This window comes from Dermochelys coriacea, chromosome 6 (assembly GCF_009764565.3).
Source record: "Dermochelys coriacea isolate rDerCor1 chromosome 6, rDerCor1.pri.v4, whole genome shotgun sequence".
Lineage (NCBI taxonomy): Eukaryota > Metazoa > Chordata > Testudines > Dermochelyidae > Dermochelys > Dermochelys coriacea.
Genome location: NC_050073.1, coordinates 123,190,571 through 123,206,989, shown reverse-complemented (window position 1 = coordinate 123,206,989; position 16,419 = coordinate 123,190,571). Strand labels below are relative to the sequence as shown.

Sequence of the window (16,419 nt, the reverse complement as noted above, 5' to 3'; positions counted from 1 at the left end):
AGAAAGCTATTTTGTTACGGTAAAGATTACGCCAGCATTGACTCACGTTTGGCTCCTGCTTACAAGCAGCTGACAGGAGAGGCAGTCACTGAATAAGCATCATTACCTTTTACAGCAGGGGAGATAAGCAGCCTCCTACCTTCACCTAGCAACATCAGCACAGTTACATCTGCACAAACCCCACATGTGCATACACTGCATCGGTGCAGCTCAGTTGGGTAACACACCAACGCAAGCCCTGCTGTGCCCTGGTGCACCATATCTACTTTAGGGTTTGGTGCCAGTGTAACTCTTTACCCCATTGTGGGTTTCTTTAGCCTAGAAACAACCTAGGTTAGGCCATTAGCCTATAACCGGGAGCACTGACAGAAGCTCTGCAAAATACAGTTTGCAGGAAAAAGCAGCTTTATTGACTAGAAGCCATTAATTTACAGTAATAACCAGGATTCTGAATTAAATAAACAAAAGTTCCCGTGTGCTCCCACGGAGAGGCAGCAATCAGGGCACGCTACACTTTTTCCATTATTCCCCTTTGTTAGACAGTTACATGGAGGTAGGATGTGCTTGTCAGCTTTCGCAGGGGCCCATGGCCTCTGCCAGTTACGCTCTCCATAGTCAGTCAGCCTTACCCTGCCAAGAAGGTTGCCTTGCAGAAGTGTCTGTTGCAGCGCTCCAGGAGCCACTTCCTCCAGATGTAACACGTGACACAGATCGGTCAGCTCCTCCTGCCCAAGGGATCCAGTGCCTGTGCTGTCAAAGCTGTCAAAGAGCTCCTTGAGGCGGGCTTCATACTGGTCCTGCTCAGCTTCATCCATCCCATCACCCACCTCGCTCACCTGCCAGGGGGAAGAGACATTGGATGGTTACACTGATGAAGGGCTTTATCAGACACACTTTAGCATAGTGAGTGATGCAGGCAATTGCACAGAAACCATTTCACCAGCAGTGCCGGGTGAGAAATGTAGCAACCCAAGCACTGATGTGAAACCAGGCTAAAATGCCAGAGAGGAGAAACAAATCAACTGCCCCTACTGGACGAAAGAACATGCTACTTCGATGGCTCTGTGCCTCTGCACTGAGGATTTTTCAGAAGCTCTAATACATCTTGGCTTTACTGAATTGCACAGCCCAGCAACAGAGAAGAGCTTTCTCTCACCCATGCATGTTACCTGCAGCAACACTCAATCTGCATCAATAGAGGCAGATGCTGAAAGAAAAATACAACAGCCTTTAGACAATCAAAAGTCAGCTGTTACCACCCACTCTCCCTATTGTTTTGAACTGGGTGAAGACAGAGATAGCTCCCTGATTCTAACAAAGATTTAGGAAAAACTAGTCAGGTCCTGAGATTTCTTGCTTGGATGATTTCTTCTGGGATTCTGAATCCATCAAGGTGGTGATGATTTTTGTTCTCTCTCAGAGATGCTCTTTTCCCCATTTCAATTAAGAAAAAAATTAGGGCTGTTGATTAATCGCAGTTAACTCATGCGATTAACTAAAAAAAATTAATCACAATTAAAAAAATTAATTGCAATTAATCGCAGTTTTAATCGCACTGCGAAATAAGAGACTACCAATTGAAATTTATTAAATATTTTGGATGTTTGTCTACATTTTCATATAGATCTTGTATTCTGTGTTGTAATTGAAATCAAAGTGTATATTTTGATTACAAATATCTGCACTGTAAAAATGGTAAACAGAGAAATAGTATTTTTCAATTCACCTCATACAAATACTGTAGTGCAATCTCTATCGTGAAAGTGCAACTTACAAATACAGATTTTTTTTTGTTCCATAACTGCACTCAACAACAAAACAATGTAAAACTTCAGAGCCTACAAGTCCACTCAGTCCTACTTCTTGTTCAGCCAATTGCTAAGACAAACAAGTTTGGTTACATTTACAGGAGATAATGCTGCCTTCTTCTTATTTACAATGCCACCAGAAAGTGAGAACAGGCATTTGCATGACCCTTTTGTAGTCAGCATTGCAAAGTACAATCGCATTACAGTACTTGTATTAGGTGAATTGAAAAATACTATTTCTTTTGTCTTCTTATAGTGCAAACACTTGTAATCAAAAATAAATATAAAGCGAGCACTGTACACTTTGTATTCTGTGTTGTAATTGAAATCAATATATTTGAAAATGTAGAAAACATCCAAACATTTAAATAAATGGTATTCTATTATTGTTTAACAGTGCGATTATTCACGATTAATTTTTGTAATCACTTGACAGCCCTAAAAAAAAAAAAAAAAATCCTACTTGGCCACTATTAAGAGTCTCAGGAAGCTCTGAAGCCCAGTGATTGAAAGGATAGCAGAAGGCGATTCTCATGCAAGCCTTTTTCAAGTTTTCAGGTCCATTAGAACCAATTACATTAGGGAGGTGGAATCTATTTCTATCTTAGGTCACCTGACCACTGTTCCCTCCACACACAGATCCTAAACCCCATGCACACGGCAAAACGCCGCACGCACAAAATTTGCACAGAAGCACAAAAATTTGCACAAAAGTTTTTTGCGCACACGGCCTGTCAAAAATTAGAGGGAACATTGCACCTGACCTGCGAATTTTAGCAGATTGAAGGACTTCATCCTGCTCCAGTACCAGAGCCATGTAACTTACCATGAACGTTATCTTCAATTTGAACATGAATTGCAAGGAGTGTCATTTGGTGTAGCACAGAAGGCCTGGTTAGCAATACTCATTAGCTCTGCTTTATTCAGCAGAGACCCAGTATATAATTATTTCTGGACTACACAGAGGGGACCCCTCTCCCCACACAAAAGACTGAATGAGTCAGGCTGATGCAAAGAGCTTCCCTCTCTACATGATAGTACTAGCTGCTTTGCAGCACTTCATCAAAACACAGCTTGTTTAGCATCACAGGAGCCAGCAGATGAGGTGGTGTAAGAAGAGTGTTCCCAGGAGCTACATTTATTCTCTAGGTGGTTTAGGTAATGCTTTGTCTGCAATAGTAAGAAGAAAAACAACACACGCGGAAACAGAGCTAATTGTAGGTCAACAGTGTGAAGCAAATCTAAGGGACAGATTTCTAGAGCCCCTCGTCTGAAATGGCTCGTGTTACATCTTTGCTGTCCTCCACCTTTTACCTTTGCCTCTGTTATTAGGCTGTAGGTAGGGCCACATCATGCCCTCCTACAATGCTACACAACATACTCTTTAGCCAAGAACACACATTTCTACTCTGACCATGCTAGCTTGCTTCATCTTTTCCATCCTACATGTTGCCCCCTCTCTTGGGTTGTTTACCAGTGGGAAAAAAATCAAACCACTTTCACCAACGGAAAGACTGAGTGTATCTGTGTCCTCCCTTTTCTAGGAAGAAAAGAGACTGATTTCTACCCCACACTTCCCACTCCACATGCACAATAAAGTCTGGTTTGCCCCCTTTTCTTTACAAGTAGCTCAAGTGCTGATGTCCACAGCAACGGAGGAGATCAGCATGACAGTAGCACGCAAGACCACTTGAGGTTTTTCTCTACAGTTCAACATAGTGGCCCTTTATCCTGTACAAACCCTCCAGCTCTGGGGAGCAGAGTATATCGAGGCCTATCTCAGGACAGTTACTTGGCCAGGTCGGGGGCATGGATCAGCGTTCATGTCATGCTCCCCATCAATGCCAGGCCTGGGGAAGCCAATGATCCAACCAACAGACCAAATTTGGTGATGAATCCTGATCACGTGCCACCGAAGGTACATTGCACATACGCTAAGATGACTTGGCCAGGTTGAGCATGGCTCCAGGACTCGGTCAGCACTCCTGAAAGGAGCTCCACAAAGCAAAGCCTCATACGTTGCTATGTCCTGGCATCAGTACATATGGGTCAAGTTCTTATCAGTGCCTCCAGTCCATGCAAAGAGCACTCCGATTTTTATAACCATGGCAGGGCTCTTATTGACTTGTAGCTCATTAATGCTGAGCACTGAAAAGCTGCAAGCCACGACATGTGCAAGGTGAGCCATTAAGTGAAAGAGCAGCAGAGCTAAACAAAACTCCTCTCTGAAAATAACCTAGCCACAGAAGGCTATGACATTGCATAATATGCCAGCCTGCACTCCCAGAAATGTTACTGGATTACACACAGCTGCATGAGCAATTTTGCCCCCCAACTGCCTCAAAATCAGGGATTAAATTCGTTCAGCCTGGGGTTATGCAAATGAATAATCAAAGGACACAATCCCAGCTATACATGGGATAGAAGCAAAATTTCCTGCCAGAAATGAAAAAATAAAAAACACTGCCAAGAACTTAGCACACACACACGTCATTTTATTAAACCAGTTTTTGGTGTTTCCAGCCTTGCTAATGATGATGACTGAGCAATGGTATCAGACACAGCTACAAAGCAGCTTCTGTATACGCGCCTTCCACTGTACATTTATTCCCCTTCCTCAAACTCTGGAACAAGCCATTATTCATGACTGCTGATGAGCTCGCAAGGTCTTACATGGCATTAGCTGGTCAACCACCCTTTCTGCATACATGTACATGACCATTTATTTGCATTTTTGTCACACGCATGTAACAGAGCATGGAAACATATGCCGACAGACATCATGGCCATTAGAAGGATGCAACTCACGACCTTCTGCACAGGTCTTGGGCGCTAGGAGAATTGCTTTGCTGGAGGGCAGCCTGGAGGGACAGGCACAAGCAGACATTCTGAGCCAGAAGAGACACTTCGCAAACATGCAGCCCGATATCACAGCCCAAGGCCGCTCAAGTTTGGGAGGTTTTGTGTCAGTTTTTGTTTTGCATACTCAGGTTGGGACTCTCAACGGCACCCACATCACAATGGGAGAACCCCTGACCAAAGTGCTAGCGTGGATCTCTCCTCCCCTTCTCATTGTGGGTCTCCTGCAGCCAGGGACCATGAAATAGTTGTGTCAAAGAGTACTTTTGCTTTTATTAGTGACACCTGCAGGGATTCAGGACCGCTAAGTTACTCTGACCACTACTGACATCACTGCCCAAAAAAGCAAGCTTGAAGAAACTCAATGCTCTTCAAGAGCACAGCAAGCTGCAAAATCAGACCTAACAAGCATTCAGCAGCAGAGGGCTAATCAGCGATAAAGCTGCCTCAAGTGGATGACCTTTGATAATTAGCTTTCAGAAATCCCCAGGGGAGAAGACAGGACAGCCGACAGGCCATGCTCTCAACAGTTGGACTGGCTTCTGAATTGCCTTGGTCCTTGTGTAATCACTTACACCCACTGTGCACTAGCATAAATGACTACACACGGAGTAGAACAAGGAAGAATCAGGCCCCTTTTGTTCTCTGCTAGAGACACTGTGGCTCCTATATGCCCTGCCCTTCGCATCATCTTTGCAGCTCACTTTGGTATTCAGACAAGAGGCTGGTGAAGTGAGCACCAATGGCAGAAACTGCAAGAGAGTCAGAACAAACATGACAGCATAAGGTGTTTCCCAGAGTGCTATGCTGGGGCTCTAGTGGGGAAAAGGAAGGGTGTCTGCGCCTGCACCATAGAGACTAAAGTCCCGACCAGCAGAACTTGTCTGGGTAGCAGACACGGTCTGGCAAAACCTGGCTCAGGTACACTGAATTGGGTGGGTGAGACAGTCTCCTCTCAGATCTCGGGCTGTTTAAGGCAACAGCAGTGGCTCAAACCACGCTCCTCTCACCCACACGTGGCTACAGCAGGGGTTCTCAACCTTTCCCATCGAGCACCCCAGGTCACCTGTTCTTCCTTTTGTGAATCCATATCCCAGAATCCTTCACACGGTTTCAGCAACAACAACAAAAAAACAATCCAAAACAAAACTAAAAAACCCAAATGCTGCAACCAACACCTGTTTGGTGGTGTGACAAAAAGCACTTGAGGGAGTAGATATTTACATACAGTTCAGAGCTTGGGGAAAAATTTACATCAACCTACTAGCCTATAGCCACAAAACCATGTTCCCTGCAATTTAAAGGGAAATGCAGGGGGGAGGGGGGAGAGAGGCAGAAGAGAGAGATTTCTGTGAATGCTACATTCCTCAGTGATATATGCCCATCTCTATAGTATCTGGACCATTCAGTAAACCCAAACCACTGTACCAGAACAGAGTCAGAAGGTTTTCTTTGCAATCAGAACAGCTAGGGAGCTTGTAGAATGAAATCCTAGCTTCTCCAGAAGATCGTGATCCCTTAGAACAGATTTTCACAACTCTCTTTGGGGTCAAGGCCCCAAAGAAGCAAACCCCCTGGACAAAGAGATTGTGACTTTTACCTTCAGAGGCAGACCTATGCCACTGTCAGCTTCAGACTTACTTACTAGAGTGCACTCAGCACGGACCCACACCTGCAGACAGCTCTGAAGCTGCAGAATGCAGTCCTTGGGAGCACTTCCCACAGGGAACATGTGATACCTGAACTCCAGTCTGCATTGCCTTATAGGGCTGTTCTACACAAGAAAACTAGATTGACCCAGCTATGTGGCTCAGGGGTGTGAAAAATCCACCTCTCTGAGTGACCCAGTTAAGCTGACCTAAGGCCCTTTTGTTGACAGTGCTAACGTCTCAAGGAGGTGGATTACTTATGACCCTCCTGCCAGCATAGATGGCGTCTACATGAAGCGCTACAGTGGCACAGCTGCAATGCTGCTCCTGTACCGCTGTAGCATTTCAAGGGTAGACAAGTTTGGTGCAATACAAGGCCATGCGTTTCAACTACAAGACTCTAAATGGTTTGGGTTCTTCCCATCTTATGCCAGGCCTACACTGTGTTTGAACCCTCGTGTTAGCTGACATGATGCTGACCTCTGTTCAGAAGTCAGCACAGCCCGAGATGAATCATGTTCAGAAGTTTGGCAGCTAACACCACTGTTGACATCTGTTACTCCTGGGGGAATACTGCGCAACGCAGAATTTGTGCACAATTAATGTTCTGCGCAGAATTTCCTTTTTCCCCCCTCTCAGAAATGGGCTGCAGAGCTGCTGGCTACCAACAGGGGCTGCTGGACCCACCAGAGCTCAGCTCTCAAATAGAAGGTATTGCCAGGAGCGTGGCAGGGGAGAAGAGAGGTGGAGCTGGAAAGTTGGGAGCAGCTGAAGTGGCCAGTATGTCCTGAAGGAAGGGGGCGACATGCAGGAAACCCTGTACAAACCCGAGACCCAGCATCAGACTGTTTCTCCCTCTGGATGCCTGGGATCAGGGGAGGGGCCGAGGTGTCTGAGCTGGGGGGGCCCCTGCAGGTGGGCTCTAGAAGATAGGGGGTCCGGGTGTCTAGGCTGGAAGGATGCCCCATAGCTGGGCTCTGGGGGGTGAGGGTGTCTGGGCTGGAGGCACCCCACAGCTGGGTTCTGGGGGGGATAAGGGTGCAGGTGTCTGGGCTGGGTGGTGCCCCACGGCTGGGCTCTGGAGGTAGGAGGTATGGGTGTCTAGGCCGGGAGGGGCAGTGCAGCTGGGCTCTGAGGGGAAGGTGGCAGAGAAACAGGAACTGGGTTGTCATTTTTCTTTAACGGTCTACTCCTGGGGTAATTTTTGTTGTTGTCTGTATTACCAAAAATAATTGAAACTGGCCTGATTATATAGCGTTATTTTGACAACTAAAATAGACAGAGTTTTAAAATATTGTGCACAGAATTTTTAATTTTTTGGCACAGAATTCCACCAGGAATAAACTGCTCAGACACAATAAAACCTCATTGCTTTAACCAGCCCTTAAAGACTGGGCTTTGCCCATGTGTTGCACCATGGCAGCTGCAGTCAGATGCAGCATTGAAAGGCCCAAAATTTAAAAAAAGGAGGGGGCTAGTGGCAAAAGAATTTCCATAATGGGGCTGTTATTATTTGTACTGTGGTCCAACCTAGGGGTCCCAGTCAGGAACATATTGTGCTAGGCGCTGCACCTGCATCTATCAGAAGGATGGACCCTCCACCAAAAAGTTTATAATGCAAGTATACGATGAGATAACAGGTGGGTATGGACAGACGTGGGGGAGAGGGGGAAGTGTAGGGTCCTGTGGAGGCGAAAGGAACAGCGAGATCAATATGTTTATTGCAATACTTAGCAGTCACAGCACACCAGCTGCTCACCTATTGTCCAGTGTTGTGTACGCATTGTGGATTTTTACAGGGAGCTCCACTTACGCATAAGGGACGGGACAAAGTGCAAAGGTGTCAGGGGAAAAAAGTTAGACCGATGGGCAATGCAGGCTGGCATTGTTGGCACAGCAAACCCTAAATCGTTGCCTCTGTTGGCCGGTGAGGAGAGAGTTTAGTCATCTTTCAGACACACCACAAGTCCTATTTCGGGACCATGGTAGGGGAAAGATCTGGGAATACTTCAAGTTCAAAACTCAGAAATCTTAGCAGTCTCTCCAGCTTCAGAAAGAATGTATTCCATTCCCCCACTCACCAGGAAAGCATGGCAGAGGAATTGCATGTTTTCCTGCAATACCTCAACAGCTTTAAATATATATGTATATGTATATGTATATATAAATAAAAGTGGAAGGCAGTTCACCTTTCTATAAACCATCTAATAATTATCTTCAGCTGCAGCCAAACAGAGAGGCTGGGACAGCCTCCCCCACAAACCCTCCAGTTTATAATCCAGGCTCCAGAACACAGGACTCTGTAAAGTGAGTCAAGATGCCTGCTCATCTCTCTGCCTTATTCAGCAGTGCTTAAAGAGCTCTTACCTCATGAGCTGGCAACATCAACTAGCACCAGAAAAGCCAAGGAGTGTGCGAGCCACCACCAAGCAGCCAAGTTAACGAAGCCAGCAGTAGCAGAACCCTGTACTGAAGTAAGCCTCTGATCTCCAGCAATTTCAAGTGCACAAATTGACTTTGGGTCACATTGGGGGCGGTGGGGGAGATGTGAGAGAAGGCAGATTGGCAAGGGAAAGAGGGCCTAGAAGGGGGGGAACAAAACAAAAATACAAAGCCAGAGTTAAACTCAGGCCTTTTATTTCCCCTCCAGATGGCCCAGCAGCTGAGCTACTAGATGGAATGTCTGGCTTGTCTTCACCACTCAATCGCTCCCCATACTAGTGCATAATAAAAGCTGCAGGGATCACTCTCTAGCTGCGAGATGCAGTCTCCAAGTTTGTATTTATTTTATATATGTATATATATATATATATATATATATATAAATAAATAAAAAATATCAAGGGGGGTTATTTTGATAACATAGTTTTGCTCAGCCTCACTTTCAACCCTTCATTGTATCTGTTTTACAGCACTGAGGTCCTTGTATTTACTCTCCCAAAATTAAAAGTTTGAACAGATGGTTCAGTAAGGAAAACCAGAAGATTTATATGCTTTAACGTAATGATGGCTCTTCGTTCATCAGAGCCTCAAGGTGGCTTCAACCCTTAAAAGTATTCGCAAAGCACTAAAGTTAGAAAACGGTGAAACTTTTAGAAGGAACAAATCCACCAACAGAAATTGACAGTGTAGCAAATTTCCAGTTAGCATCAGGGAAGTTTTATGGGCGATTCTTAACCACAAATAAGCTTAGGAAAAAATGTTGGATATTATAATAAATATTTATAATGAAGGTATCTCCCTTCCCTACACATACATTTTGTGAAGCATCACAGTAAGAATCACTTGTATGGAGGATGAAAGGAAAATATTTTAATTGTGGAGGAGACTAATTCAACCTTCCTGCTAAATTCCAGACCTCTTAGATTAAATCTACCTTCTCAAGACAACCAGATAACCTTCACAATATATGTTGCAGAGACCTGATACAACTAAATTTCAAGCTAAATTTAATAACACAGGCTCCAGAGATGACAGCTACTTAGAATGGTAAGCTCTCGAATCAATACCAAACTTCAAGCTTTCGTATAAAACCAATGAAGAGGTAGATTTACCTGATCAATCAGTAACATGATCAGGTAAGAATAATACAATTAGCACAGCACAAATGAATACTGCGCTTGTAAGTCTGTAAACAACAACAAAGCAATGTTGCTATAGGTGGAAAACCAATCAGTGCATGGGCCACTTTCCTTTAAAGGAATATCATTTACCATAATTTTTCGTTTTCATGGCCACATTTAATCCTGTCCATTTAAGTTATGTTGCTCCAAAAATGTTTCTCTAACACCCTATTTTTTTTATATTTATCAATAAGGTATCCTCCAAAGGATCACAAAAGTAATTCCTTTCAAGAAATAGCAATGATAGGGTACCTATGGTTTTGCCATTAGTCTTCACTGCTTTGCAGATTTGAATGATTGCCAGTTAGACAGTCTTATTAGAGTGCTGTATCCTAAACCACCATCAAAACAAGAACATTAATTTCAGAAAACAAGAAGCTATTTTTGCAGCACTCCTCTCACATTGAAAAGCAAGATCATAGTTTGACAGGTTAAACTGTAACTTAGTCTTCTCTTTCCACTGATTTGACAATAGGAATTACACATGCATATGGCTAGGAGGAGAAAAAAATGGCCATGTTTAAAAAAAAAAGGGCCTTTTCACAAGGTAAAAAACCATCAATTGAAATGACTGATATTTGAGCTCACTGAAAGGTCTGTAATTGGGTTGTCTTATCTAAAGTTCTTCTCTCTCCCAGTTAACGAACTCTCTCCCATCCATCGGAGCAGTGTCTACACTGGCATGATTCACCCCCTACTTCCAAGATATCTAGTCTGCAACCCCAGGCTCTTTGTTTTTTATGCATTTCAGAGTAATTTCTAAAATAAATCCATGCCTCTCAGTCTTGCAGTACCTTATTTCATCTCATGAGAGCAACAGTTCCCTGACGTGTCAGACAATGTAAAAAGGCAAAAGGGGCAGAGAAGCCAAAGGGGGGGAACCCCAAAAGACAATTTTGCAAATGGCACCTTAGTATCAATAAGTCACTTTACAACACACTGAACTCTCTTCAAGGTTCACTACCAAAGTCAAATCTACAGCTGGCACCTGCACTTTCCCATTGAGTATACTAATAATTTTTGTAGCCCGATTCTAGTCACTGTGAACCTCACCCTCATGTATCACCATGTTCCCCCATCTAATTATTCAACGCAGCCTGTATTTCCAATAAAACTATTAAAGCCTTTTAAAGTTAGCAGAATTCCCTTTCTCTGCCAACTCCCTGACAGACTAGCGAAGGATAAATTGTGTATAAAGTGCTATAAACGTACGTTAATAGCTCAGAAAGAAGTGCACTGTTTTGAATATTCACGGTACTTCTGTATTTGCATTGTAATAGCCTCAATAATAAGCCTTCACATCAATAAGAAAAAACAATGTGTCCATCTGTTTTGATTATAGAACTACAGCAATTTGCACATTGCAAGAACTTTAGAAACCCTTTGTGTGCTAAAACCCAAGGTATATACACAGAGCTAATTATTTTCAAAGTAAACAAAGCAAGCAGCAGATATATCCCACAACATCCCATTTGTTGGGAAATAAGCAATTACGTAATTTGCAAGGAGTTCTCAACCCTGTACTTGCTCTGATAAGTCTTTTGTCTCTCCCTAGCCTATCAATGCTGACGCACTGCCATAACACTGAGCATCTACCGAAGAGCAGGCATTAGGCTTTTTAACACCATAACCTTTTTATTACCATTTTCCTCTAAGTTGGACAAATGAAAATCCAAGAAGATTCAAAGGATTAAAAACAAAGAAAAAAGAATTAATTCACCCAGCAGGTAAAACCCCATGCCTTCCCTCTCTCACTTTACAATTCTGCTAGGCTGAGGTGCCAGGCTTACATGCCATTTCTGGGCCCCAATCCTGCAGCTCAATCTGTGCAATGGCAGGGGTGTGCCCCAGCAGATCAAACTGCAGAATCAGGGACAAGGATGTGTCAGGATTTTCTCCTTGTTTGCAGCTGCCTCTCTATGCCCTGTCTTCTGCGAAACACCTTTCTAGATTGTCCAAAATCTTAAAGAGCTCATGTTTTACTACCAGACAGCAGATGCTGTCTGTAAACTTACTTACAGAAGTAGCTTTGCTTTCAGTAACAGATCAATCACTAGACAACCAATATTATTATAACCTAGAGGGCAGTGACCATCTGTTTCTTTAAGTGTAGAGTCAAGTAATTTAGGCCCCAAATTTATATTTTTTTAAAAAACAAACAAACATCTTTTCATGGAAATAGCCTCAGGGTTTTGAGTCTATCAATAAAAAACAGAGCTCATCTGGATTCCAACCAAACTCAAACCTAGCAGCACTGTGCAAGGGCAGGGCAGCCAGAGCAGGCAATGGGCAAGCAACAACAATGAAACTGACTAGCCGGTTTCTATTGTCCAAGCCCAGTGAAATGCAAAGAGACACCAGCGTTAATGGTGAAAAGACAGCCAGTTCCTTCGGGATGGACAGCGTTATTAATAGCATTAAGGAGAAAGGTTTGGGATCTATTCCAGCCAAATATCCCAGAGAGGCTGCTTATTTCCCCCCCTCACCCCAAGTTAATCCCATGTAGGGACAAGAAGGGGTCTCGAACGGCAAAGAAAAGTGACTATGTGAATCTTGCGTGCATGGGCTTTGCTCTTTTCCAGTACAAAAAGCATCACTGTCCATCCTTAGCAACCCGGGCAATGTCCTCAACCCACACAGCTACTGCGGCCAGCCAAACAGGGGCATGTCCCAGCTGTGCTCTCACCTACGCGAGCCTGAGCCAGGAGCAAGCCGGCTGCAGTTAATGGAGTTACACTGCTGTAAAGCTGGCCAGCAACGAGGATCAGACCCCTGAGCCATGTCTCCCCCCGCAAGCCCTCACTCACCTTCCTGCGAACGAAGCTCTCGCACAGCAGCCACCTGCACCCCGCGTGCCACTGCAAAGCAAAGAGGGAGGCTTTTGTTAGCGCCTCAGGAGGGTACAATGCACCCCAAGCCCCTGCCGCTGTTCTGGGCTAGCGTCCTTCACAGGAGCCTGCACGGGGACAGCGCACACAGCATTAACATCTCTAAGGAGGCAGCTTTACAAAAGGGAGGGAGCGGCAAGCTGCTGCCAGCTGAATGCAACCCTCCCCACCAGCTCCCCTGCCCCTTCCCCTCCCTCTGCTCCCTTCTCCTCCCCTCCCCCTTCCTCTGCTTCCCCCTCATCAATGCTCCCCTCCCCTCGCTCACCCACCAGCTCCCCCTCCCTTCCTCCGCTCCCCTTCTCCTCAGTGCACACCTCTCCCATCTTCAATGCATCCCCCTGCCACACCCTCTGCACAAGCTCCCCCTCGCTCTACCCAATCCATCCCCATGCTGCTCCCATCCCTAGATTCACCCTGTTCACCCCACCCAGTCAGCTCCCTCCCCTTCAATGCACCCCAGGGCACCCCTCCCCCGTGCACCCTCACCCAGCTTCCTCCCCCTCTATGCACCCCAGGGTACCCCACCCAGCCAGTTCCCTCTCCCTCAATGCACCCCAGGGTACCCCACCCAGCCAGCTCCGTCTCCCACAATGCACCCCAGTGCACTCCATCCCTCCCTGTTCACCCCACCCAGCCAGTTCCCTCCCCCTCAATGCACCCCAGGGTACCCCACCCAGCCAGCTCCCTCTTCCTCAATGCACCCCAGTGCACTCCATCCCCCCCGTGCATCCCACCCAGCCAGCTCCCTCTTCCTCAATGCACCCCAGTGCACTCCATCCCTCCCCGTCCACCCCACTCAGCCAGTTCCTTCCCCCTCAATGCATCCCAGGGTACCCCACCCAGCCAGCTCCCTCCCCCTCAATACACCGCAGTGCACCCCACTCAGCCAGCTCCCTCCCCTTCAATGCACCTCAGGGTACCTCACCCCACCCAGCCAGCTCCCTCCCCCTCAATGCACCCCAGTGCACCCTAGCCCACACCTCATCCAGTCAGCTCCCTCCCCCTCAATGCACCCCAGGGCACCCCTCCCCGTGCACCCCCACCCAGCTCCCTCCCTCTCAATACACCCCAGGGTACCCCACCCAGCCGGGTCCCTCTCCCACAATGCACCTCACTGCACTCCATTCCTCCCTGTGCACCCCACCCAGACAGTTCCCTCTCCCTCAATGCACCCCAGGGTACCCCACCCAGCCGGGTCCCTCTCCCACAATGCACCCCACTGCACTCCATCCTTCCCAGTGCACCCCACCCAGCCAGCTTCCTCCCCCTCAATGCACCCCAGTGTACCCTAGCCCACACCTCACCCAGTCAGCTCCCTCTCCCTCAATGCACCCCAGGGCACCCCTCCCCTGTGCACCCCCACCCAGCTCCCTCCCCCTCAATGCACCCCGGGGTACCCCACCCAGCCGGGTCCCTCTCCCACAATGCACCTCACTGCACTCCATCCCTCCCTGTGCACCCCACCCAGACAGTTCCCTCTCCCTCAATGCACCCCAGGGTACCCCACCCAGCCGGGTCCCTCTCCCACAATGCACCCCACTGCACTCCATCCTTCCCAGTGCACCCCACCCAGCCAGCTTCCTCCCCCTCAATGCACCCCAGTGTACCCTAGCCCACACCTCACCCAGTCAGCTCCCTCTCCCTCAATGCACCCCAGGGCACCCCTCCCCTGTGCACCCCCACCCAGCTCCCTCCCCCTCAATGCACCCCGGGGTACCCCACCCAGCCGGGTCCCTCTCCCACAATGCACCTCACTGCACTCCATCCCTCCCTGTGCACCCCACCCAGCCAGTTCCCTCCCCCTCAATGCACCCCAGGGCACCCCTCCCCGTGCACCCCCACCCAGCTCCCTCCCCCTCAATGCACCCCGGGGTACCCCACCCAGCCGGGTCCCTCTCCCACAATGCACCCCAGTGCACTCCATCCCTCCCCGTGCACCCCACCCAGCTCCCTCTCCCACAATACACCCCAGAGCACCCCTCCCCCTCAGTGCACCCCTGCCCCCAACCAGCTCCCGCCCCCATGCACCCCAGAGCACCCCTCCCCCTCAGCGTGCACCCACCGAGGCCTCCTCCCGGCGCCCCGTACCCGCTTCAGAGCCCTGCGCGCCCGGCCGGGCGGCTCGCTCCGGCTCCCCGAGCGCTGCAGTGGGGAAGCAGCCGGCGCCAGGCCGAGCGGGGCGGGGACGGGCCGGGCACCGCCCGCCGGGGCGGAGCTGCCGGAGCCGCCGCCGCAGCCGGAGTCCCCGCCCCGCGGGAAAGCTGCGGCTGCTTCACCCCCCCCCCCCGCCCCGCGTCTGACCCCCAGCAGCGGCCCGGCTCCGCTAGAAAGGCCCCCCCTTGCCCTGGGGCCCCCCAGAAAGCCACCTGGGGGCTGAGAGCCGGGCCAAGCCCTGCCTGCCCCCTGGTGATCGCTGCCGGTCCTCTCGTCTGCCCAGCGCTCGCCCGGGAGCCTGGCTGTGCGGGGCACTGCACCAGCCGCCCCTGCCCCAAGGTGACAGTCGCAGGGCTTGTCTACACCACACCGGCACCGCCTGGTGCAGGCTCTCCGGTGCTCCACCCCCGCCCCCCCCGCAGAGGCAGTGGCTAAGTTGAGGGGCGAAGCCCTCGGGTCAAAATAACGCCGCTTGCACCAGCATGTACCCCATCCTCCTCCCGCGGGTGCTGGGGGTGCTGCGGCCTCCCCCCGCCCCGGCTTGAAGTGGTTTCCATCTTATTCAGGGTTTCCAGTTTGGTTCAATGGCTCTCCGCACCCCGGCGGCTCCTCCTCCTCCTCCTTGCTCTTCGCGGCGCGAGTCTGTGTCTTGGGCTCCTCCGAGGTACCCACGGCGGTGCGTGGGACGGCGGTGAGGTCACGGCCAAGGATGGCGTGCAGCTCTTCGTAAAAGCGGCAGGTCTGAGGCTCAGATTGACTGTTGACCTCCCCGGCCTTCTGCCGCAGTTCCTGTGCTTTCAGGTGGCACTGCTGTTGTGCCCCCTCTCCTGCATCCCCTGTGCAACCCGCTCGTCCATGTCCCCATTTCTGTGGCTGGGCTGTAGCTGTGACACACAGCTGCTTCTCCCCGCTGGCCCAGGAGATCCAATACCTCCCGGCTGCTCCCAGCTGGAATACGTCTCCAGCGTGTAGCTGGCATGGCACTGTCGGAAGACAGGATACTGGGCTAGATGGACCTTTGGTCTACCCCAGTATGGCCGCTCTTATGTACTTGTGGGCAGCTGTACACAGCAATGAAGAGCTGCTAAGTGCTCACCAAGCTGGACGATCAGGAACAAGCATTTAAAAAATTCACAGGACTTTAAAGGGACGGGGGGAGCTTCTGGTCTCTGTGAGCCCTGGGCAGTGGAGTTCACAATTGTGACCAGAGTGCTCAGTGTCAGGCATTGTGGGATAGTTGCTGGAGGACTGTTATGGTCCACATAAGTATGCGCTGTGTCGACCTCAATGCCACTCGGGGAGGTTGTGTTGCTGCATCATGTAACAAGTCACTTACATTGGTGGGAGACAAATTGAAGTGTAGACACGTGCACAACTAGGTCGACACAAGGTGGCTTATGTTGACCTAACTATGTAGTGAAGCAAATGTCTTTGTTCC

The 16,419-nt window shown here is 48.8% G+C and overlaps 1 protein-coding gene across 20 annotated transcripts in view; it reads right to left on the bottom strand.

The window, feature by feature from the left end:
* Window positions 1–14,983, bottom strand: part of NIN (ninein) — a 108,463-nt gene extending 93,480 nt beyond the window's left edge. For 6 of the 20 annotated variants that reach the window (XM_043515912.1, XM_043515913.1, XM_043515915.1 and 3 more), the window contains exons 1-2: window positions 8,684–8,775; window positions 630–836 (exon numbers count right to left, since the gene is read on the bottom strand). In XM_043515912.1, coding sequence (XP_043371847.1) covers window positions 630–836; window positions 8,684–8,701 — 225 coding nt within the window. In that variant the 5' untranslated portion in view covers window positions 8,702–8,775. Of the gene's footprint in view, window positions 1–629; window positions 837–8,683; window positions 8,776–12,746; window positions 12,896–14,889 lie in introns of those variants that run through there. The other 14 variants (XM_038406035.2, XM_038406038.2, XM_038406041.2 and 11 more) reach the window with 10 other exon arrangements.
* Between the last annotated feature and the right edge of the window lie 1,436 nt (window positions 14,984–16,419).